Source organism: Zalophus californianus, chromosome 9 (genome assembly GCF_009762305.2).
Source record: "Zalophus californianus isolate mZalCal1 chromosome 9, mZalCal1.pri.v2, whole genome shotgun sequence".
NCBI lineage: Eukaryota > Metazoa > Chordata > Mammalia > Carnivora > Otariidae > Zalophus > Zalophus californianus.
The window spans coordinates 72956915-72981313 of record NC_045603.1 but is presented as its reverse complement, the minus strand read 5'-3'; the positions used below and the strand labels follow the sequence as shown (position 1 = coordinate 72981313).

Sequence of the window (24399 nt, the reverse complement as noted above, 5' to 3'; positions counted from 1 at the left end):
AGTTTTATACTTTAGTATGTTTTCCTGTTACTGATATCTTTAATTTCAGTTTGAAGAATTCCCTTTAACTTTTCTGGTAAGGCTGGTTTAGTGGTAACAAACTCCATAACTTTTGTCTGTCTGGAAAACTCCATCTTTCTTTAATTCCGAAGGATAACTTTGCTGGTAGGGTATTCTTGGTTGGTAGGTCTTTTTCTGTTAGCACCTTAAATATATTGTGCTACTCTATTCTTTCTTTCTTTTTTTGTTTTGGTAGTTTTATGGTTTTATTAACACAAATATGACGTGCACAACAAGCTGTCTGTTTGTTTTCTTTGCTGCACAGCCTGGCGTTGGGATTGGTAACTCTGTTTGCCAGCTGGGCTGCTCTTTCCACGATAGCTTTGCGGTTCTTGGAGGATACATTGTGAGCAATCTCTGCACAGTAAGATTTGTTGCACATCAGCAGCACTTCAAGCTCCTTGTCGTTGTGGACTAGGAACTTCTGGAAGCCACTGGGCAACATGTGCTTTGTTTTCTTGTTGCTCCCATAACCAATGTTTTGCCTCAAGATCTGGCCCTTGCATCTTCTGTGCACCCTATTGTCAGTGCCTCTGGGTTTCCGCCAGTTGTGCTTAATTTTGACATAGCGGTCTGACTGGTGCCAGATGAACTTCTTGGTCCTTTTTTTAATGATCTTGGGAGGTCTGAGGGCAGCCATGATGTCCAGTAACAGATGGCTGCCACCTCCGCAGGCAGCCCTGAGGAAGAGAGCTGTGCTACTCTATTCTGGCCTGCATAGTTTCTGCTGAAAAATCTGCGAACAATCTTATGGGGGATCTTTTGGGAGTAACAAGTTGTGTTTCTCTTGCTGCTTTTAAGAATCTCTCTATCTTTAACTTTGACAATTTCAATATGATGTGTCTTGGTGTTTATTTTTTTTGTATTTATATTATTTGGTACTTTATAAGTTTCCTGGATGTGAGTCTGTTTCATTTTTCTTGTTAGGGAAGTTTTCAGTCGTTATTTCTTTGAATAAGCTTGGGACCACTATCATGGGTATATTTGGTTTAGCTAATGTTGACCCGTATGTCCCTTAACAGTCTATTGTTTTTCATTCTTCTTTTTTTTTTTTACCAGCTCTTTTAATTGGATGAATTCCACTGCTCTGTCTTTGAGCTCAGTGATCTTTTCTTCTACTTGATCTAGTCTTCTGTTGCTCTGTTGAAATTTTCAGTGAAGTTACTATACTGTTCAGCTCTGTTATTTCTGTTTGGTACTTTCTAATATTTTTTCTTTGTTGGAATTCTCACTTTGTTCATGCATTTTTCTGCTGACCTCAGTAAGCATCATTATGACCATTATTTTTAACTCTCTATCATTCAAATCAGTTATCTCCATTTCATTAAGATCTCTTTTGGAGATTTATTTTGTTCCTTTTTTTGAAATATGTTCCTGTTTCTTAATGTTCCTTCACTCTCTATTTTGGTTTCTGTGTGTAAGTAAAAGTAGCCATATCTCCCAATCTAAAAAAAATATGTAGTATTTTAATTAAAATTAAATTAAAAGAATTTTAATTAAAGGTTAATTGACATACAGTATTGTAGTAATGATTTAAAATCATATAAGCGTAGTTAATTTCTGTTACTATACAAAGTCATTACAGTATTATTGACTATATTCCCTATGCCATATTTTACATTCCTATGACCTATTTAGTTTATATAATTGGAAATCTGTACCTCTTAATCCTCTTCATTGATTTCACCTTTTTTTTTCCATCCCCCGCGCCTCTGGCAGTCACTTGTTTGTTCTGTTTAATTAGGAGTTTGTTCCTTTTCTTTTTTATGTTGTTTGTTAATTTGTTTTGTTTTAGATTTCATATATAAATGAAATAAAGTGGTATTTGTCTTTCTTTGACTTATTTCACTTAGTATAATATCCTCTAGGCTATCCATATTGTGAATGGCAAGATTTCATTTTTTATGGCTGAGTAATACTCCATTGTGTATATGTACCACATCTTTCATATCCATGGAAACTCAGGTTGTTTCCATATCTTGGCAATTGTAAATAATGCTGCAATAGACATAGGAGTGCATATATCTTTTTTAGTCAGTGTTTTTGTTTTCTTCATGTAAATGCCTAGTAGTAGAATTACTGGATCATACGATTTTTTTCACTTTTAATTTTTGGATGAACCTCCATACTGTTTTCTACAACGGTTGCACTAATTTACATTCTCACCAACAGTGCATAAGGGTTCCCTTTTCTCCACATCTTCACCAACACGTTTTTTGTGTGTTTTTGATACTAGCCATTCTGACTGGTGTGAGGTGATAGCTCATTGTGGTTTTGATTTGCATTTTCCTGATGATTATTGATTTTGAATATCTTTTCATATGTCTGTTGGCCATCTGTATGTCTTCTTTGGAAAAATGTCTATTCATGTCCTCTGCCCATTTTTAATTGGATTTTTTGGGGGGCATTTTTGAGTTGTAGGAATTTTTTATATGTTTTGGATATTATCCCCTTATTGGATACATCATTTGCAAATATCTTTTCTTGTTAACTAGGTTGCTGTTTTGTTTTGTTGATGGTTTCTTTCACTGTGCAAAAGCTTTTCGGTTTGATGGTAGTCCCAGTTTATTTTTGCTTTTACTTTCCTTTCTAAGGAGGCAGATTCAGAAAAATATTGCTAAAGTCGATGTCTAAGAGTTTACTGCTTATGTTTTCTTCTAGGAGTTTTATAGTTTCAGATCTTACATCTACATCTTTGTCCATTTTGAGTTTATTTTGGCGTGTAGTATGAGAAAGTGGTCCAGTTTTATTCTTTTCCATGTAACTGTCCAGTATTCCCAATACTGTTTATCAAAAAGACTGTCTTTTTTCTATTGTATATTTTTGCTTCCCTTGTCATAGATTAGTTGACCATGTAAACGTGGGGTTTTTTCTGAGCTATTTGGTCTTGGTGATGTATTTTTGTATCAATATCATATTGTCTTGATTACTATTGCTTTGTAGTATACTTTGAAATCTGGGATTCTGATGCCTTCAGCTTCATTCTCCTTTCTCAACATTGCTTTGGCTATTCAGTGTCTTTTGTGGTCCTATCCAAATTTTAGGATTATTTATTCTGATTCTCTGAAAAATACAGTCAGTATTTTGATAGAGTTTGCACTGAATATGTGGGTTGCTTTGGGTAGTAAGGACTTTTTTTTTTTTTTTTTTGAGAGAGAGCGCAAGCAGGGAGCAGAGGGAGAGGGAGAAGCAGACTCCCTGCTGAGCAGGGAGCCCAATGTGGGGCTCAATCCCAGGACCCTGGGATCATGACTTGAGCCAAAGGCTGTCGCTTAACCAACTGAGCCACCCAGACGTTCCAGTAAGGAGATTTTTACAATATGAATTTTTTCAGTCCATGAGCACAAAGTATTTTTCCATTTATTTGTGTTGCCTTCAATTTCTTTCATCAAGGTCTTAATCATTTTCAGAGAACAGGTCTTTCACCTCTTTGGTTAAATTTATTCCTAGGTATTTTATTCTTTTTTTTATTTAAGACATTTATTTGAGAGACAGAGACTGTGAGCAGGGGGAGGGACAGAGGGAGAAGGAAAGAAGCAGGTTCCCTGCTGAGGGCAGAGCCCAATGTGGGGCCGGATCCCACAACCCATAAGATTATGACTGGAGCCAAAATCAAGGGTCCCCACTTAACTGACTGAGCCACCCAGGCATCTCTATTTTATTATTTTTTTTTGATGCAATTGCAAATGGAATTGTTTTCTTAATTTCTCTTCTATTTCATTTTTAGTATATAGAAACACAACAGATTTCTGCACATTAATTTTGTATCCTGCAACTCTCCTGAATTCGTTTATTCTAATAGTTTTTTGGTGGAGCCTTTAGAGTTTTCTATGTATAGTATCATGTCATCTGCAAATAGTGACAAGTTGAGTTCTTACCGATTTGAATGTCTTTTTCTTGTCTGATTACTACAGCCAGGACTTCCAATACTTGGTTGAATAAAAGATGTAGAGTGAATATCCTTGTCTTGTTCTTCATTTCAGAAAACAGCTTTCAGATTTTCACCATTGACTATGTTAGCTGTGGGTTTGTCATATATGTCATATATTATGTTGAGGTATGTTCCCTCTAAACCCACTTTGTTCTGAGTTTTTATGATGAAAGGAAACTGAATTTTGTCAAATTTTTTCTATTTCATCATCTATTCAGATGATCACGTGATTTTTATCTTTAACTTTGTTAATATGATGTATCATGTTAATTCGCGTATATTGAACGGTCTTTGCATCCCTGAGATGAAATGCAGTTGATTGGTGAATGGTCCTTTTAATGAATTTTTAAAAGTTTTTGTTGTGTTTTGGTGTTAGGGTAATAGTGGCCTCTTAGAACGAATTTGGAGGCAATCCTTCCTCTTCTGTTCTTTGGAATAGTTTGAGGATAGGTATTAACTCTTATGTAAATGGTAGAATTTACCTGTGAAATCATCTTGTCCTGGACTTTTGTTGAGTTTTGTGATTACTGATTTTATTCATTACTTGTAATGGCCTGTTCAGAATTTCTATTTCTTTCTGTTCAGTTTTGGAAGGTTGTTGTATGTTTCTAGGAATTTATTAATTTCTTCTAGGTTTTTTTTTTTAAAGATTTTATTTATTTATTTGACAGAGAGAGATACAGCAAGAGAGGGAACACAAGCAGGAGGAGTGGGAGATGGAGAAGCAGGCTTCTGGCTGAGCAGGGAGCCTGATGCGGGGCTCGATCCCAGGACCCTGGGATCATGACCTGAGCTGAAGGCAGACACTTAACGACTGAGCCACCCAGGCGCCCCAGTTTCTTCTAGGTTTTTAATTTGTTGCTATATAATTTTTTGTAGTAGTGTTTTACAATCCTGTGTATTTCTGTAGTATCAGTTGTTAATTCTTCATTTCTGGTTTTATTTTTTTGAGCCCCATTCTTTGTTTTTCTTAATGAATCTAGTTTAAAGTGTTTTTTTTTTTTTTAATTTTAATTTTTCTTTTCAAAGAACCAGCTCTTAATTCATTGATTTTTTTATAGTCTCTATTTTATTTATTTCCATTTTAAGCTTTATTATTACCTTTTTTCTACTAATTTATGGCTTTGTTCTTTTTTCTGGTTCCTTAAGGTATAAAGATATATTGTTTATTTGAGAGTTTTCTTATTTCTTGAGGTAGACCTATATTGGTAAATTCCCTCTTAGAACTGCCTTTCCTGTGTCCCATAGAATTTGAACTATTGTATTTCCATTTTCATTCGTCTCCAGATATTTTTTGGTTTCCTATTTGATTTCTTCATTGATCCATTGGTTTTTTAGTAGCATGATGTTTAGCCTCCACATGTTTGTGTTTTTTTCCCCCAGGTTTTTTTCTTGTAATTCATTTCTAGGTTATATTGCTCATATTGTACATTCCATGTGCATTTGAAAAGAATGTGTAATCTGTTTTGGGAATGTTTTGTGTATATATCTGTTAAGCCCGTGTGGTCTAATGTGTTTTCAAGTTCACTGTTTTTTTTTTTTTTTTTTTTATTGATTTTCTGTCTGGATAATCTTCCATTGATGTAAATGGGGTGTTAAAAATCCACTACTGTTATTGTGTTACTGTTAATTTCTCCCTTTGTGTCTGTTAATATTTCTTTTATGTGTTCAGAAGCTCCTATGTTGGGTGCAGATACTTAGAATTGTTATGTTGTGGTTTTGGATCGATTCCTATTTCAGTATGTAATACCCTTCTTTGTGTCTTCTTATGGTCTTTATTTTAAAGTCTATTTTGTCTAAATATTGCAGCCCCAGCTTTTTGTTCATTGGTTTGCTTCCATTTGCAGTATCTTTTTCCATCTCTTCTCTTTCAGTCTGTATGTGTCTTTAGCTTTTTGTTCATTGGTTTGCTTCCATTTGCAATATCTTTTTCCATCTCTTCTCTTTCAGTCTGTATGTGTCTTTAGGTTTGAAGGAAGTCTTTTTGTAAGTTGGGCTTTTAATCCATTCAGTCAGCCTATGTTTTTTTATTAGAGCATTTAGTCCATTTACATTTAAAGTAGTTATTGGTTGGTGTGTACTTATGCCATTTTATTCATTGTTTTCTGGTTGTTTTTGTACTTCTTCTTTATTCTTTTCTTGCTCTCTTCCCTTGTGATTTGATGACTTTCCCAGTGGTGTTTGTATTTTTTTCTCTTTGTTCTCTGCACATCTATTATAGATTTTTAGTTTGTGGTTACCAGGAGTTTCATATATAATATCCTGTGTATATAGTAGTCTACATTAATTTGGGTGTGACTTAAGTTAGAACACATTCATAAAACACATTTACTGCCCTCTCCATGCTTTGTATATTTTTGTTTTTTTTAGATTTTATACCTAAAATGTATATAGAGCTTTATAGTGACTGATCCAGTGTCTTTCCTATATGTTTGCTTTTGCCGGTGCATTTTTTTCCCTTCATTATTTTTCTTTGTTTTGACCTTTTCTACTTGAAGAAGGCTGGCTTAGTGGTGATGAACTCCTTTTTTGTTTGTCTGGAAACTCATCCTCCTTCAATTCTGAATGATAACCTTGCAGGGTACATTATTTTTAGTTGTAAGTTTTCTCCTTTTAGCATTTTGAATATATCACATACTTATTTCTGGCCTGCAATGTTTCTCCTGAAAGGAGGAAAAATCAGCTGATAGTCTTATGTGGTTTCTCTTGTATGTAACCATTTGCTTTTCTCTTTCATTTAAGAGACTCTCTTTATCTTTACTTTTTGACATTTTAATTATTATATTTCTTGGTGTGGCCCTCCTTGGGTTCATCTTGTTTGGAGCTTTCTTTGCTCCTGGACCTGGATGTCTATTTCTTTCCCCAAGTTAGGGAAGTTTTCAGCTATTACATCTTCAAATAAGTTTTCTGCTCCATTCTATCTCTTTTTCTCTGAAACCCTTATAATATCAAGGTTATTATCTCTCTATTCCAGAGATCCCTTAAGCTATCATCAATTTTTTGTTGTTCTTTTTTTGTTTGTTTTTGGGTGCTTTCCACTACTCTGTCTTCCAGATTGCTGTCTCTTCTTCTGCATTCTCTAATCTGCTATTGATTCCCTGTGGTTTATTTTTCATTTTAGTTATTTTTCAGTTCTGATGGTTTCTTTTTATATTTCCTCTTTGTTGAAGTTCATCCACTCCTCCCTCAAGTTCAGTGAACGTCTTTATGACGTTCACTTTATCACGTATTAGTTTGAACTGTTCATTGGGTAGATGGCTTATTTCTGTCTTGTTTAGTTTTCTGTGTGTGTGTTTTTTTCCTAAAGATTTTATTTATGTATTTGACAGAGAGAGAGAGAGGGCAGGAACACAAGCAGGGGGAGTGGGAGAGGGATAAATAGGCTTCCTGCTGAGCAGGGAGCCTGATGCGGGGCTCAATCCCAGGACCCCGGAATCATGACCCAAGCCAAAGGCAGATGCCTGATGACTGAGCCACCCAGGTGCTCCTCTGTGGTTTTGTTTTATTCTTTTGTTTGGAACATATTCCTTTGTCTCTTCATTTTCTCTGACTCTGTTTCTGTGTATTAGATAGGTCAGCTCCTGGTTTTGAAAGTAGTGCTCTTATGTAGAAGGATCCTGTAGGGCCCAGTAGTACAGTTGCCCCTGGTCATAAGAAGCAGGCACTCTAGGGGTGTCCCATGTGTGGCTGCATGTACCTTCCTGTTGTGATTGGACTGTGATTGCTGTGGGTTCCCTGATAGTTGGGGCCAGCCCTCAGCCCAACTGTCTGCAGTGACTGGCCCTGACTACTATGGGCTCGCTGATGGGCAGGGCTGGCCCCTGGATGAGAGGCCCATGCTGATGGCTTGACTTGACTTCCCCTTCTTTGAGGCAGGAGCTGCTTTGGAGTGGCACTGGTCTGACTGCGCTTCCTGCTGGGTGGGGCATAGTGGGAGCTGCTTTGGAGGGGTGCCTGTTGGGGCGGGTGGGTTAGGTACATAATTGCAAGGGAACGCCAGGGCAGGACCAGTAGTGCTAGCGAACTACATAGTGTCAGAACTGGTTCTCACAAGTATCTGGCCAGCTAGGTTGAAGGAGGGCAAGAAAAATTGTGCCAGCATTTCCATTCCCAGAGAAAGCTTCTACAGATCCCTGCCTGTCTGGCACATGCCCTAAAATTAGTCGGTAAATCTCCTTTTATTTATAACCCTGGTGCTTTTCAGTCTGCTATTTTTGTGCTGGATCTTGGACCAAGTGATATGGCATGCTGGCTCTTTAAGAGTGGAGTATCAGTTTTTCTATAGCCTTCTGGCTCTTCTGGAGTCAAGCCCCACTGACTTTGAAATCCTGACATTGTGAGGGCTTGTCTTCTGGTGCAGGTTCCCAGGGCTGGGGGTTCCTGATATCAGGATCTATTCCCTTGCTGCTTACAAGGATGTCCATCCTTGTGAGATCCTTCCTGTTTATAAGTTGTCTCACCAGAGGACTTCATTCTTGACTCTATCTTGACAACAAAACCCTATCTCTGCACCTGCTACCCTTCTCAGAGTGGCTGCTTCATGATCTCTGGAGGATCTGTTCTGCTAGCCTTCAAGTCATTTTCAGAGTCAGTTGCATTATATTAAGTTGTTGCCTTGCTGTGTCTGTGGGAAGAGGTAAGCTCAGGATCTTCCCCTTGATCTTCCCTGAATCTCCCTCTTCTCCCAGTTTTGACAAAAAGATCTTGTGAAGTAAATGAATCTCCTTGATCAGCTAGGCCCTACCTCCTAGTTGTCTCTCACACTTTTGTCATTGTCCAAGTCTTCTTTGTTCTTAGTGTTTCTTAGTAGTAGATGGTGTGCCAAGACACATCCGTGTCCCATTGGGTAGGATTGCAGTTAGCACCTGGTTGCTAACCCTCAGGCAGCAGCTGGGTATGTTATGTATTTTAGCCCCTTCCAGGATGAAACTGGGAGATGAGCTTTTTTGCCTGTTCCTCGGTGCTAGCCACTGGTTTATGTTTCTGTGCCCAGTAAGAACTCTTTCTTTGTTTGCTACATTTCTATGGTACCTGTGAATGCAAGCCCCATTGGCTATTAGAACCAGGTGATCAGGAGACTTATTCTTTGGGTGGCTGTCACAAAAGCTGTGGCTTTAAATAAGCTGTACAAGCTCCTTCCAGGCAGATACTGGTGATTTGGTTTTACTGGAGTGGGCTGGAGTTCTGGAGAAAGCTAGAGAGATGTCTTCAGAAGATCACAGCCAGCCTGTTGATGCCTCCTAGATTAGAAGCCTTGCCCTAAAGTAGTATCTTTTGAGGTAAGCAGATAAACCTTTTTCAGGGAACTAATGAGACTAAGAGATTTTGCCTGGTCACTACTTGCTTAGCCCTGGGGTGATAAGCAGTTAAGAATTGTTTCTTTGTTTACTAAAGTCCTACTGGTTTCTTGAATGGAAGCCCCTTTGGCTATGAGTGTGAGGGCATCCAGTGACCTATTCTTTGGGTGGCAGCTATCTCCTTCTAGGGAGATACGATGTGTTGGAGTGGTTTGGAAAAAGGCAGGAGAGCTGTCCTCTGGCTTTCTCACTTTCTGGAGCGGTTTGCAGCCAGCTGCTAAAGTCTGCTGGAATTATAAGCCTGGATCTCAGGAAGGAGCTTGTAAAGTGTGCAGATAAACCTTTTTCAGGGAAAGGCTGGAAGATAGATGATTTACCTACTCCATGATGAATGCTGAGGGGTAGCTGTGGTGAGTGCTACACACCCATTAAGAATTTGCTTATGTCAAGTTTGCTATAGTCTTGTGGGTCTCCTGGACACAGGCCCTGTTGGCTTTCAGAGCTGTGTTTTTGGGAACTTACCTGTCTAGTGAGGGCCCTGAAAATTGGGAGTGCTGGATATGTAGTACAAACCATTTGCTCCTCAGGTCAAAACTAGGAATTGGGGGTTCCCACCCAACTCTATGGCACTGTGCTAAGGGGGGAGGAATGTGTTTATGGTAAGAGTGTGTCACAGCCTTTCCTACCTGTTCCAATGTGGGTGTTTTCTCAATTATCTGGTATGTAGGAGTCACTCAGCTAGTTTTTGAACCTCTTTCAGAGGCAATGCTGCAAATGTAGCTGTACATCGGTGTGTCTGTGGGAAGAAGAGGCCTCAGGAGCCTTCTGTATTGCCGTCTTAACCCTTGTGGAACAACAAAAAGAACATTACTGTCTTATTTTGACACTCACCTAAGCAAAACCATTAGAAGCAACTATTACGAATACACACACACACACACACACACACAAACACACACGCACATACACATACACATATCTGACAGCCAAATAAAAAATTACTTTTGGATCATCAACTATTTTAATTTTATTGTATAACATTTTAAAAGTAGATATTTGTACTCTTTGGCAGCCCAGCATCTGAGCCCCTTGTGTGTGTGTGTGGGGGGGATATTTCCCACCTTATGAGTTTTGGTGCTAGGCACAGGCCACCATCCTCTAAAGAATATGGAAAAAAAAAACCCCACAAAACCCAACACAAAAAACACAACAAAACCCAGATAATGTGTTTCAGTCTGTTTTACACCTAGGAAATGGGCATATGATCTAAGCTCTGACTTCGATGCACTTGTTCTATACTTTGAATCAGCAGTTAGTGAAGCCAAAGAAAGAATACAGAGCATCTGTTGTAGTTGCAGGCGGTTGTAGGAGCTGTAGCAGGATTGAATTTTCAGGGACAGTAATGTTAGTGATGCCAGAGGAGGTATTTTACTGTCCAGGAATGGAGATGGTGAAGCTGCCTCCTTGGCCACTTTGGCCAAGTTAGTAGTCTTTAACTTTTAGCAAGCACCTTTAGTCCACGTGATTGGTTAAACCTTTCTTTGTGTAGCTATAGATCATGTATTGTTTCCCAGAAAGACTCAGAACCAAACCCTCTCGCACAGCCTCTGAGTACCGCGGTGATATCTGTAGCTGGCACCATCTAGTCTGCAAGCAATCAAGAAGTGTTAACAGACCACTGTGCTCCCCTTTTACTGATTTTTAAAAAAATTTTTAAATTAAAATTTTTTAATTTTACTGAGTTTTTATTTAAATTCCGGTTAGTTAACATAAAGTATAATGTTCCTGGTGTATAATATAGTCATTCCACATTTCCATAAAACACCCAGTGCTCCTCACAAAGTGCCCATCTTAATCCCCCATCACCTATTTAACCCATCCTCCAACCTGCTTCCCCTCTGATAACCATCAGTTTGTTCTCTATAGTTGGTTTCTTGGTTTTCTTCTCTCTTCCCCCCCATGATCATTTGTTTTGTTTCTTAAATTCCACCTATGAGTGAAATGATATGGTATTTATCTTTGACTGACTTATTTTGCTCAGCATAATACTCTCTAGCTCCATCCACTTCATTGCAAATGGCAAGATTTCATTCTTTTTGATGGCTGAGTAATATTCCAGTGTGTGTGTGTGTGTGTGTGTGTGTGTGTGTGTGTGTGTGTGTGTACACACACCACATCTTCTTTATCCATTCACCAGTTGATGGACACTTGGGCTGTTTCCATAATTTGGCTATTGGTAATAATGCTGCTATAAGCATCACGGTGCATGTATCCCTTTGAATTAGTATTTTTGTATTCTTTGGGTAAATACCTAGTAATACAATTGCCGAATCATAGGGTAGTTCTATTTTTAACTTTTTGAGGAATCTTCATATTATTTTCCACAGTAGCTGTACCAGTTTGTGTTCCCACCAGCAGTGTAAGAGGGTTCCCCTTTCTCTGCATCCTCACCAACACCTGTTGTTTCCTGTATTGTTAATTTTAGCCATTTTGACAGGTGTGAGGTGACATCTCATTGTAGTTTTGCTTTGCATTTCCCTGATGAAGAGTGATGTTGAGTATCTTTTCATGTGTCTATTGGCCATCTATATGTCTTCTTTGGAAAAATGTCTTTTCAGGCCTTCTGCCCATTTTTTAACTGGATTATTTGTTTTTTGGGTGTTGAGTTTGGTAAGTTCTTTATACATTTTGGACACTAATACTTTATCAGATATGTCATTTGCAAATGTCTTTTCCCATTCTGTAGGTTGCCTTTCAGTTTTATTGTTTCCTTTGCTGTGCAGAAGCTTTTTATTTTGATAAAATCCCAGTAGTTTATTTTTGCTTGTTTCCCTTGTCTCTGGAGACATATCTAGTAAGAAGTTGCTATGGCTGATGTCAAAGAAGTTACTGCCTCTGTTCTCTTCTAGGATTTTAATGATTTCCTATGTCAAATTTAGGTCTTTCATCCATTTTGAATTTATTTTTGTGCATGGTGTAAGAAAGTGGTCCAGTTTAGCTTTTTTTTTTTTTTAAGATTTTATTTATTTGTCAGAGAGAGAGAGAGAGAGCATGCACAAGCTGGGGGAGTGGAAGCAGATGTAAAAGCAGACTCCCTGCTGAGCAAGGAGCCTGATATGGGACTCAATCCCATATCAGGATCATGGCCTGAGCCAAAGGCAGACACTTAATGCCTGAGCCACCCAGGCATCTCTGGTTTAGTTTTTTAAACTTTTTTTTTTTTTTTTTTAAGTAGGCTCCACACCCAACATGGGGCTTGAACCCACAACCCTGTGATCAAGAGTTGCATGCTTCACTGACTAAGCTAGCCAGGCTCCTCCACTTTCATTCTTTTGCATGTTGCTATCCAGTTTTCCCAACACCATTTGTTGAAGAGACTTTTTTCCATTGGATATTCTTTCCTGCTTTGTTGAAGGTAAATTGACCATATAGTTGTGGTTTTCCCCTTTTAGTGATAACTGCCCTAAATAAAATTTCTTTAAAAATCTTTGGGTTGTGGTTAAGTGGCTGCCTTTGGCTCGGGTCATGATCCTGTGGTCCTGGGATCGAGCCCCATGTCTGGCTCCCTCCTCAGCAGAGAGCCTGCTTCTCCCTCTCCCTCTGCCTGCCACTCTGCCTACTTGTGCCCTCTCTATCTCTCTGTCAGATAAATAAATAAAATCTTAAAAAAAAAAAAATCTTTGGGTTGGGGGTAAATATTTGTGCCAAGCAGAGAAACCTCAGAGTTGGTTTTTGCGCAGGAGTCCACCTTCTCTCCAGGTAGCCAGCCTCCCGAATAAAGCTCAAATTCCTTTCCAATTAAAACTCATCTCTTGAATACTGGCTTTTCAAGCGAAGAACAGCTGAACTTGGTTGGGTTTTCTGTAACAGTGGTACAGTCAGTGGTGTCCAGTGTTGACCTGTGTGAGCAGTGGCGTCCTTATTGAAACTAATTATGGCATGGTTTTGACTGTGACCTCACAGCCTAGACTGTCTTGTTCCTGCAGGTTGCCAAATCTGCTTATCAGCCCTCTTGGCAGGTCTGTTGGCTACCCAGTTTTCTTTTATTTTTTATTTATTAAAAAAATTTTTTTTAGATTTATTATTTATTTGAGAGAGCATGAGCCAGTGGGGAGGGGCGGGGGGGGGCAGAGGAAGAGGGAGAAGCAGACTCCCTGTTGAGCAGAGAGCCAGTGTGGGGGCTCAATTCCAGGACCTTGAGATCATGACCTGAGCTGAGAGCCAAAGATAGATGCTTAACCGACTGAGCCACCTAGGCGTCTCTATGCAGTTTCCTTTTAATACATTTATTTTCTGTTTAAATTAACCAAAGGTGCTTTCAGTTTCTTGTAACTAAAAATCCTAATTGATGCAATGTTTTTCTTTAGTGCAGCTAATTGAGAGACACTGTTTAGTAGCATCAGTCACCCTAATAACAATCTAAAATGTTCTATTTAAGAAATTACCTTTGACTTCTACATCAGGATCCTTTTTCACTTTTATATGGTAGTAGGCTGATACAGCAGCTGGTCTTGAGTTTTTTTTTATTTAAGATTTTATTTAATTGAGATAGAGCGAGAGCATGAGAGAGAACACAAGCAGGGCAGAGGGACAGAGGAAGAGGGAGAAGCAGTCTCCCCGCTGAGCAGGCGCCAGATGAGGGACTCGATCCCAGGACCCTGACTGAGGTCATGACCTGAGCTAAATGTTCAATTGACTGAGCCACCCAGGCGCCCCTTGAGTCCTTAATTGACTTTTCTTAGGCACATAGTGATGGGGATTATGTACTACAGAGAACTTGGTGAGAGCTGTAAGAGTGTCCTGGTTAATAGAAAGCCAGTCTGGAATGAAAGCTCTTGATATTTACATATATAAAGATGAATTTAGACTTTGACTTGTCCCCAGTTCTGCTGATCTTTATAGTGGGAGCTGCTTATAGAATTGATGTCTCTTCTTATTATCTGTTTATAAACTGAAATGCTTAATGTTGCTGGCTCTGTCATACTTCTTGTATTTCTGAACTTTGAAAAGTCACTTTGCTTCTTATGTGAGTTTTCTGTAAATTTTAAAATGATGGGGAATAAACTAATCTCTAAGATCTTCTCCATCCTTAACATTTGTGAGGTGTTAATGAAATGTAATTTATTTCCTTTTTCTTTTCTAAAGTTTGAATGCCAGCAGTATGCTTATGATGCTGCATAGAACAGAATAGATTGGGTTCTTTGTTCATTGAACTCAAAATGGTCAATTAAGACATAGCTATTGGGAAATATGTTAAAGAATTAAGTTCAGTAAGTGGTAAGTATGAGGGTATTCAGTAACTCATGTAGTTTCTGAAAATTTGGAAAAATTTCATTTGGAAAAATGAACACCTTTGTGTATTCACAGTTAACATACTTGGAAAGCAGTGTAATGCACTGGTTAAAAACTTTAAAATCAGAATTCTTGGATTTGAATCTCCAATTTACACCAATCAGCAATGTGACTGTGGGCAAGTTACTTAACCTCTCTTAATTTCTTCATCAGTAAAATAGGGATAAAAATAGATCTTACCTTATGGAGTTGCTGTGAAGATTAAATGAATTTATACATATAAAGTGTCCAAAACATTTAGGGTGGTGCAAGATATATAGTACTTGTTAATTAGCCATTTTTATTTTCATATTCTTATATAATCTCATATAGCTGATATACATTTTATTTTATTTATTTTTATTTTATTTATAATTCTTGCACAGATCTTGAATTTGAGACCATAGTTTCATGTATATCCAAAAGCTATATTGTGCAGATCTTTTTAAATTGTCAAGAATGTTTTATAGCATTCCATTATTACTAATAGAGCAAATATTTTATAACTGTTAAATACTGTGCTGTCATTGGGATTCAGTGCAGTGTTTAGCACAAAGATCATAGGTATAAGGCACATCCATAATGACTAGCTATTTTTTTTAAAGAAGTTAGTACATATAACTGATACATTAATATAACTGAAATTTCTCTAATAATAAAATTTCCTTAGATCCAGATAGATTTTGATCTTCTCTCTATTCCCTCCTGATTTTAGTAGAATATTGAAATAATAAGGTAAAGCAAGAAAATAGCAGTTTTGACCGAGAATATTGCTATCAAATGAGAAATTTTCAGGGATACATCTTTTCCAATGCATTTCTTTCTCTTTGTTTATATTGATTTTATAATCCAGGTTTATTCATTGTAGGTATAGAGTCTTTTTTACTATTTCTTGGATTTTCTAAGAAAATTTTGTGAAACAGTATATACTATAACATTTTCATAATTTCTTTTCAGAAAATAATATAATTCTTACTATACTTTTAGATTTTAATTTCAAGTCATCAGTTCAGCTAAAATGGCAATCATTTTAGGGACTATTTCTTTAATCATAATATCTTTTGTCTTGTTTCCTTTTTCAGTACCAGGGTTCTGATGAAGCAGGAAAGGAGAAAGCAAAAGGTAAAGAAAATACATTTTTATTTATATTAGCCTTATAAGAACAGTGATCTTTTGAAGTGTTTTTTGAAGGTTAATAAATTCACCTAAGTAATTGGAAGACCATCCAGTCTTCTCTGTTTTGTAGATAGTTTGATCAGTCAACCGTTTTCTTAGGCAGGGACTTAAAGATCATTGTTGATTCTTGTCATTCTAGTTCCAAAATATATCCCAGTCTTTTAAGGAAAGTCTGATCACTTCTCACTACCTGTCCTACGAGTACCCCGATTCAAATAATCATTTTTTAGTTTTTTTTTCTTACATCGATTTTATTATATGAAGTTGAGCATGTATATATCTTACAGCCGAGCAGTATATATTCAAGAGAAACTCTTCCACATGTGTGCTTCGAGACATATACAAGCTTGTTTGGATCATTGTTGTTAAGTAGCAAAAAAGAGAAGAAGTCAAAAGGGAGGAAGAAGAGGGGCAGGAGTATGGGGAGGGAAGGGGACCACCCAAATGTCCATTAGCAGTAGAATGGTTAAACAAATTGTGGCATACCCAAGTAATGATGTAGCAGTGAAAATGTATCAACCACATGTAATTAATGTAGATGAATCCCAAAAATAAAATGACTAAATGAAGCAACTCACAGAGTATAAGCAGTAAGATTCCATTTACAAAACGTTCCAAAACAGAAAAAATATGTTCAAAGCTCATAAAATTTAAAGAAAAGCAAGGGAGTGATTATTATAAAAGTAGAATAGTTATTAGTGAAATGATGTCTCATTGTAAATTTAACTCCTTAACTAGTGAGGTTATCTGAAATTTTCATCCATGTTACCTCTTTTGTGAAGTACTTTTCCAAGTATTTTTTCCTTTTTTTTTTTAAGATTTCATTTATTTATTCATGAGAGACAGAGAGAGAGAGAGAGAGAAGCAGGCTCCCAAGGATCAGGGAGCCCGATGCGGGACTCGATCCCAGAACCCTGGGATCCTGACCTGAGCCAAAGGCAGACGCTTAACCATCTGAGCCACCCAGGCGCCCCAAGTATTTTTTCCATTTTTAATTTGTATTGTCTTTTTCTTATTGTCTTTATATGTTTAGAATTCTTTGGTTACTCTGTAGCTTTTTACTTTCTTAATGCTGTCTTTTAAGGCAAGTTCTTAATTTTAACGTAATCAGATTTATCAGTGTTTTTCTGCTTTATCTTTTATTCCTATGTAGTCTGTTCTTCACACAGCAATTAATAGGATCTTTTAAGAGCAAAAATCAGAATTTTCGTTCCCCTGCTTAAAAGCTTCAGTTGTTTTTCATTGCTTTTAGAATAATACCTGACTTAACCATAGCCTAGAAGGACCTGAAGGATCTACACCCTGCCTACTTCTCTGATTTTCTTACTACTTGCCCTGTTCATTTTATTTTAGCTACACTGACCTTCTTTCTGCCATTCTTCTTCTCTTTGTCTGGAATATTCTTCCTCAAGATATTTGCATGTCTGGCTTGTCAACATTTAGGTTTTAGCTAAAGTATCTCCTCTTAGATTGGCTTTCTCTGATCACAGCATCTAAGTAGCTTCCCACCTTCTAGTTTCTTTCTAGGACCATTTCTTACCACTCTTCTCTTTCATAATCCAGTATTTTCTTATAAATTTGTTTCCTCTGTTATCCCCCCACCTTCATTAACATATATTCATCAGAAGAGGGATTTTATTACTTTTGTTTATTTTGTATCTCCTATACCTAGAATTGTGCCAAGCAATAACATAGGCATTCAATAAATAAACTAAAATCTGTCCCCAGATTTTTTTTTTTTTTTTTTTTTTTTTAGTATTCTAACTCTGGATCATTCTTGTGAATATTTATAAGAAAGGGAAAGACATATGGCCCTTCCCTGAACTGTCAGTCTCTAGTTATGTCACTTTCCTATTCTTGAAAATGTCATACCTTCCCTTGAATATTTCATGCCTCCTTTAAGCCACTCTTCCCCAACCCTATTTTTATTCTCTTCACACTCATTAGATGACCTTGTCTTACATTTCAGAGGAAATAGAAGCTCTCAGATGAGAATTATGTCATGTATCTACTACCAGTTCTGTAAACTATCTTACATCTTCACTGATCTCTTTCCCTTCTGTGATTGTGGAAGTAGTTTCCTTTAGTCAAAGGAAGGTCTCTTTATTTGCAATCTGGATTCCATCTTTCTCAAGGACTTCACTGCATCAGTTACTTCTCTTTCTTGTATTCTCAACCAGTCACTGTCAGCTGGAGGCTTTCCACGATATTCAGACATACTCAATTCTCCACTATTAAGACAAGTAAAGCCCTCTCTGGATCCTTTCCCTTTCTTGTTATGCCCCTTCACTTTTATCTCTCATTCACTTCTCAGTGCACTCAACAGTATAGCTTTTGCTAATGGCAGAGTAGCAGACATGGAAGGATAATAAAGGAAATTAAATTGAGTCTGGCTGGAGTTAGTCTCACACAGCTGCTTTTTCTTGTCCTCTTCTCATTTCAGTTGACTTTTAATGGTACTCAGCTGTGCATATCTTTAAGGCTTTTTATATCTGTAAGCATACTCTGTAGAAAAACAAGTTTTTAACTTGTCAGATTTGTTTTATCACATTTTTAAAAAGCTTTACATTTCAGATAATTTTTAATCTTTTGATACATAGTAATGCCTTCATAAAGTTCTATTTTAAAGGCATTACATTTACCAAAAAGATTTTAAGAGGCTGTGAAATTAAGAGTCTTTAGGCAAACTATGTCATCATGATTGATTTTAATTTATATGTAAGCATATAAAGGGGGTGTCAAAAATATAAAAATGTCAAGTCAATTATTAAATGGCCTTGTTGCTTTTTTATTTTTTATGATTTGCCTAATAACTTTTGTTGTTGTAATAACTTTTATTTTTAATTATTTTAGGAATATTTTGAAAAGAAAAGGTTAAAATCAAAAATGAAGTTACTGGGAGTTTCATCCCCTGTCAAAAATTCCACTGTCAGTTTAGACCTCCTTAACCTATATATGGTAAATCACATATCTTGCCAGAAGAAAACACCTGGTAAGTCTTTCCATTAGCATTTTGTTTGACTCTAATGTGATCATAACATTCAGTTTTCTAATAAGTTTATAATTTTAGAACTCAGAGGATATGGAAAGTAAACTAATTTTAAAACTTGGTTGCCTTCTTAAATTACTTTTTCTTTAAATCTTTTTTTTAAATATTTTATTTATTTATTCATGAGAGACAGAGGGAGAGAGAGAGGGAGAGAGAGAGAGAGAGAGAGAGAGAGAGGCAGAGGGAGAAGCAGGCTCCCAAGGAGCAGGGAGCCCGATGCGGGACTCGATCCCAGGACCCTGGGATCATGACCTGAGCCGAAGGCAGACGCTTAACCATCAGAGCCACCCAGGCGCCCTAAATTAGTTACTTCTTGATTAAAGTACCTTTGTTACTTTTTGCTTAAAATCTTTTTTTTTTTGCTTAATCTATTTTTATTTTTAAGTTGTGTTGTTATATAGAATTAATTTTATAAGGTTGGTCAAAGTTATTATATTGCCATTGTTTTAGTTACTACATTAATCTACGTAGGCTGATAGTTACCAAAATTTAGCTAAAAGAGGAGGGAATAAATGTCTTTACTATCTTAAAGTATTTAGAGAATTTGTTTGAAAGGATTTTTGCCTCAATGATTAGTTTCCTATATCACAACTTGAATAATTTCTTAGGCATTCTTGGAATGTTAACTATAGTAGTCTAATACTTCAAAATAAAGTTCATTTTACCTGTATTTTGAGCCTTCAGGTGAATAAAAAGTTTAGTCAGAGTATTTTTTTTTCTCAAGGGACCTTGTGTCTGATACTTAATTTTTAAAATAAGTACTAAAATGAGAGCTTAAGAAATAAGATAGTTCATAAAGGAGGGATAGAAATTGATCGTTAAGTACTGTTAGTATCTCCTCTTTTCCTTTCTCTGTCATTTTTATTCCTTAATGCAGACGGCGGCTTACACAAGCAAATTTAGTTATATGTTAGACGTAAATACGTTCTTTATGGACTTTAGGAATAAAAATTTTGTTGTAAATCTGTTTGATGTATTTACCGTCTTTTTCTTCACTTATGTAATATAGTGTTGTCAGCCACAGTCATGACATTTGACATTAGATCCTCATACCTTATTCATCTTATAGCTAAAGTTTGACCTGTTACCAACCTGTATTTCCCCTCTTCCCTAGTCCCCAGCCCCTGACAACCACTTTTGTACTCCCTGTTTCTGTGAGTTTGATTTTCTTTTTTAGATTCCACATGTAAGTGATACCGTGCATTATTTGTCTTTTTCTAGCTTATTTCAGTTAACATAATGCCTTTAAGGTCCATCCAAGCGGTCATAAATGGCAGTATTTCCTTAATGTTCATGGCTGAAGAATATTTCATCATATGTATATATCTCACCTGTTCTTTATCCAGTCATCCATTGACAGACATGAGGTTATTTTCATATCTTATATCTTGCCCATTGTGAATGATGCTCCTGTGAACATGGGACATGGGAGTACAGATATCTCCTTACAATTCTGTTTTCATTTCCTTTGGATATATACTCAGAGGTGGGATTGCTGAATTATGTAGTTTTTCTTTTAATTTTTTGAGGAACATATATTATGTTCTCCATAGTTACTCCACCCATTTGCATTCCTATCAACTGTGCACAAGCGTTCCCTTTTTCCACATCCTTCCCAACACTTGTTATCTCTTGCCTTTTTGATGATAGTCATTCTAAAAGGTGTGAGGTGATATCTCATTGTGGTTTGGATTTGTATTTCCCTGAAGATAAGTGATGGGCACCTTTTCATGTGTCTGTTGGCCATTTGTATGTTTTCTTTGGGAAAATGTCTATTCATTTCCACTGCCCATTTACAAAATTAGTTTGTTCATTTTTTGCTAAGAGTCTTATGAGTTCGTTATATATTTTGCAGTTTGAATCCTTATCAGATATATGATTTGCAAATATTTTCTCCCATTCCATAGTTTGTCTTTTCATTTTGGTAATGATTTTCTTTGCTGTGTAGAAGATTTTTAGTTTGATGTGGTTCCCCATGTTTGTTTTTGCTTTTGTTGCCTTTGCTTTTGGTGTCAAATCCAAAAAATCATTGCCTAGACTGATGCCAAGGAACTTACCCCTTATGTTTTCTTCTAGTTTTATGGTTTTAGGTCTTATATTCAACTCTTTAATCCATTTTGAGTTGAATTTTGTGTATGTTGTAAGATAGGGGACCAATTTCACTCTTTTTCATGAGACTGTCAATGATGTATTTGCCTTTATATATTTCCTTTCTTCCTCACTTTCTTTTCATTTATACGTTCAACATGTTTATTGAGTACCTCCATTATTGAGTACTTCCATTAAGTAGTGTATTGGATGCTGGGAATAGAATAGAAAATGATGGGGTCAGGACACACTGTCCGCAAAATAAAGCATGTTGGCATACTAAAGATCTTAAGCTGAAGGAATTTGAGAAGCAGCATGTGCAGGAAGGATCCTCATGTGAGAAGTGTCCTCCTTATACCTGGAGGAAAGGAACATCTTTATCTCCAAGACAGAGGGACACTGAGAAGAATCTAAACAAATAAGCCTTGCTGTTTCCTCCTGTTGGCTAGATTTAGTTCATACCCTTTTTTGTTCGATCACATTTTCCCACTACTTTTCATTCTCCATCAAACCTAGCATAAAAATGCTCAGGTTTAACCACTTCTTTGGGTCTCCATTTCTTTATAAAGTTTTCCGTTTAAAATTTATACTAAATAAATTGGTATGTTTTTCCTCTTACTAATCTGTCTTTTGTTATAGAGTTCCTAGCTGAGAATTTAGAAAGAGGAAAAAGATATTTTTCCTTCCTTACAAAAGCATAAGCTTATTAGTGATGGTATTAGGAGGTGGGGCCTTTAGGAGGTGGTTAGGTCATGATGGTGGAGCCCTCATGAATGGAGTTAGTGCTTTTATAAAGAGACTCCAGAGAGCTCTCTTTGCTCCTTTCACTGTGTGAGGACACAGGGAGAAGACAGCTTTCTGTGAACCAGGACTCAGGCTCTCACCAGACCCTGACCCTGAGAGCACTTTGATCTTGGACTGCCTGGCTGAGAAATAAATTTCTGTTGTTTATAACTACCCAGTCTATGGTATTATGTTAGAGCAGCCTGAATGGACTAAGACACTTTACTAAAAGGAAGAGCAGTGGTGCAGCTGGGCCTCAGAGACTGCTTGAATCGGGGACTTGAATACCACCAAGATTTTTTTCTCACTTTAGATATTAACTTTATTCTCTCAGATTGTCTTTTTCATTCAGGCTTAAAACATGACCTTAAAAAACTAATATTGCTCATCTCTCCTGTTTTGCCACAAGGGAAACACTGAGAGTTGTTTCTTTTGTTCTGAGTTTTTAAATTTTACTGGAAGTATGTTACCTTGCCCTACTGGTGCCAGGTCCTAGCAATGGAACAATTATTTATAACCACAGAGATGTGATCCTATTATTGGTTCATCTTGGGTCAGATGGTTCCCCTTAAGTCAATTATTTTTTCTAGAGACAGGGTTTTATAAGAAGATATGAAGCTCTCTATTAGAACTATATAGTTGGGGCACCTCGGTGGCTCAGCTGGTTAAGCATCCAACTCTTGGTTTCAGCTCAGGTCATGATCCTGTGGTCATGGGATCAAGCTCCACATCAGGCTCTGTGCTCATTGCAAAGTCTACTTCAGAGTCTCTCTCCCTCTCCCTCCTGCTGTCTCTCTCTCCTGCTTGATCTCAAATAAATAAATAAATAAATAAATAAATAAATAAATAAATAAATAAATTTTTAAAAAGCACAAAAGAGCCCCTATATAGTTGGTATGTGTGTAAAAAGCATTACCTAGAAAAGGAGAGTGGTTAAAAAGTACTGAGCAGACAAATAGTGATACCTTGTATAAGGAGAGAAAAGGCTTCTGTTTCCATAAAGTTTAAAGATCTAGTAAGAGAGATAGAATTAATCAGGTACAATAAACCATGGTAAGTGCTACAATAGAGAACATATGTAGTGCTACTGGCATGTATAACATAGCATCTGGTATAGTCTGGGGGTCAAGGAAATCTTAGAGGAAGAAAAAAATAGAACTGAATCAGTATAGCCCCTTTCAGGAGGACTATGTAAGATAATGAAAAAGATGATTTGAATTATCTGTGATAGTTTTTATACTTTAATGACTTCTAGCATATATAGAATATAGGTAGTTTGAGGAAATTTCTAAGATGTACACTTATTTAATGAACATTGTATATCAAATGTTGCTTTTAAAAGATTTTTTAAAAATTATTTTTATTTTTCATTTTTATTTTTCATTTTTAAAGACTATTTATTTGTCACAGAGAAAGAGAGCACAGCAGGGGAAGCAGCAGGCAGATGGAGAGGGAGAAGCAGGCTTCCCGCTGAGCAGGGAGCCCGATGCGGGTCTCGATCCCAGGACCCTGGGATCATGACCTGAGCTGAAGGCAGATGCTTAACCAACTGAGCCACCCAGGCACCCCAAGATTTTATTTTTAATTATAACTTTTTTCATTATAGAAACTGTGAGAAAACCAATCCACGTGAATATGCATAGAGACATAAAAATGCCCCTAAGAAAGCATAATTTAGAACTTCCAATGTCACCTCACTGTGTACCATCTAACCTCCGCATTGATGATATAGACAACAGGTATGTTTTAGCAACGTTGTGTGTTATTTAGGTATTTAAATGGGTCATCATTGTACTGTTTTATTCATTAGAAGATATACAGAGGACTTTTTCTAGCTCTAGTTTTTGTTTGGTAACAGTATTATTAAACTATTAAGACTTTTATCAAATGAGCTAATGTCCATACTAAGTGTTTCGTATGCATAGTTTGACTTTCCTTATCCTCAAAATGTTTCTCTAGTAATAATACAATTTTTAAAAAATTTGAGAATGATTTAGAGTTCTGTATGTTTTCATGTATTTCTATAGAATAGTGTGAGTTTTAAATATATGTAAAAAGATAGTCAAACTTATTACCAGCTTTTTTTTTAACCTTACATTTTTCTTTTCATTTTTATATACTGTCAAGACTAGGCAGCAAGAAAGAACTTGCCCCAGTTCAGGTGAGATTTTAAAAAAATTTTTTTAAGTTACTTTAAACAATTGTGGAATGCTACCAAATGATAGAAATTTTCCGAATATCAGGGAAAATGATTCTTTAAAAAAATTTTTTATAGTCTTTAAAAATTATTTTTAAAGTTTTCAATATATGGAACTTATACCTTAGGTATATTTTAACTGATTGCTTAAAGAAACCCCTTGGAGTTCTGGTAATGTAGATCAGGCCTATGTGTACATAACATTTGTTACTGATGAGCTGCAAAAGATAATTCATTTGGGTATTCCTGCTTTGGGTTTACGTGATCATTGAGAAATTCATCTCTTCTAGCATAGTGACCATATGATTTTATATCAAATTGTGATTTTCAACATTTACACTGATAATAATCTTGTGAGATTATATTTCTTTCAAGTATTGCAGATGATTTTTTTAGTAAATAAAAGTTTAATCAATTAGAAAATATATAGATTGTGATTAAACCTTGAAATTTTAAGATCAATGCTATATTATTATATATTTTTTAA

At 36.5% G+C, this 24399-nt stretch overlaps 1 protein-coding gene across 23 annotated transcripts in view; it reads left to right on the top strand.

Annotated features, from left to right (window-relative positions):
• Positions 1-24399, top strand: part of C9H12orf40 (chromosome 9 C12orf40 homolog) — a 228712-nt gene that overhangs the window by 103657 nt on the left and 100656 nt on the right. For 22 of the 23 annotated variants that reach the window (XR_003519738.1, XR_003519737.1, XR_003519739.1 and 19 more), the window contains exons 3-6: positions 15702-15741; positions 18649-18787; positions 23322-23454; positions 23843-23876. Coding sequence is in view for 7 of the 23 variants with exons in the window: in XM_027592535.1 (XP_027448336.1) it covers positions 15702-15741; positions 18649-18787; positions 23322-23454; positions 23843-23876 (346 nt within the window). In the remaining 16 variants the exon portion in view is untranslated. Of the gene's footprint in view, positions 1-15701; positions 15742-18648; positions 18788-23321; positions 23470-23842; positions 23877-24399 lie in introns of all 23 variants that reach the window. The other variant, XM_027592530.1, reaches the window with a different exon arrangement.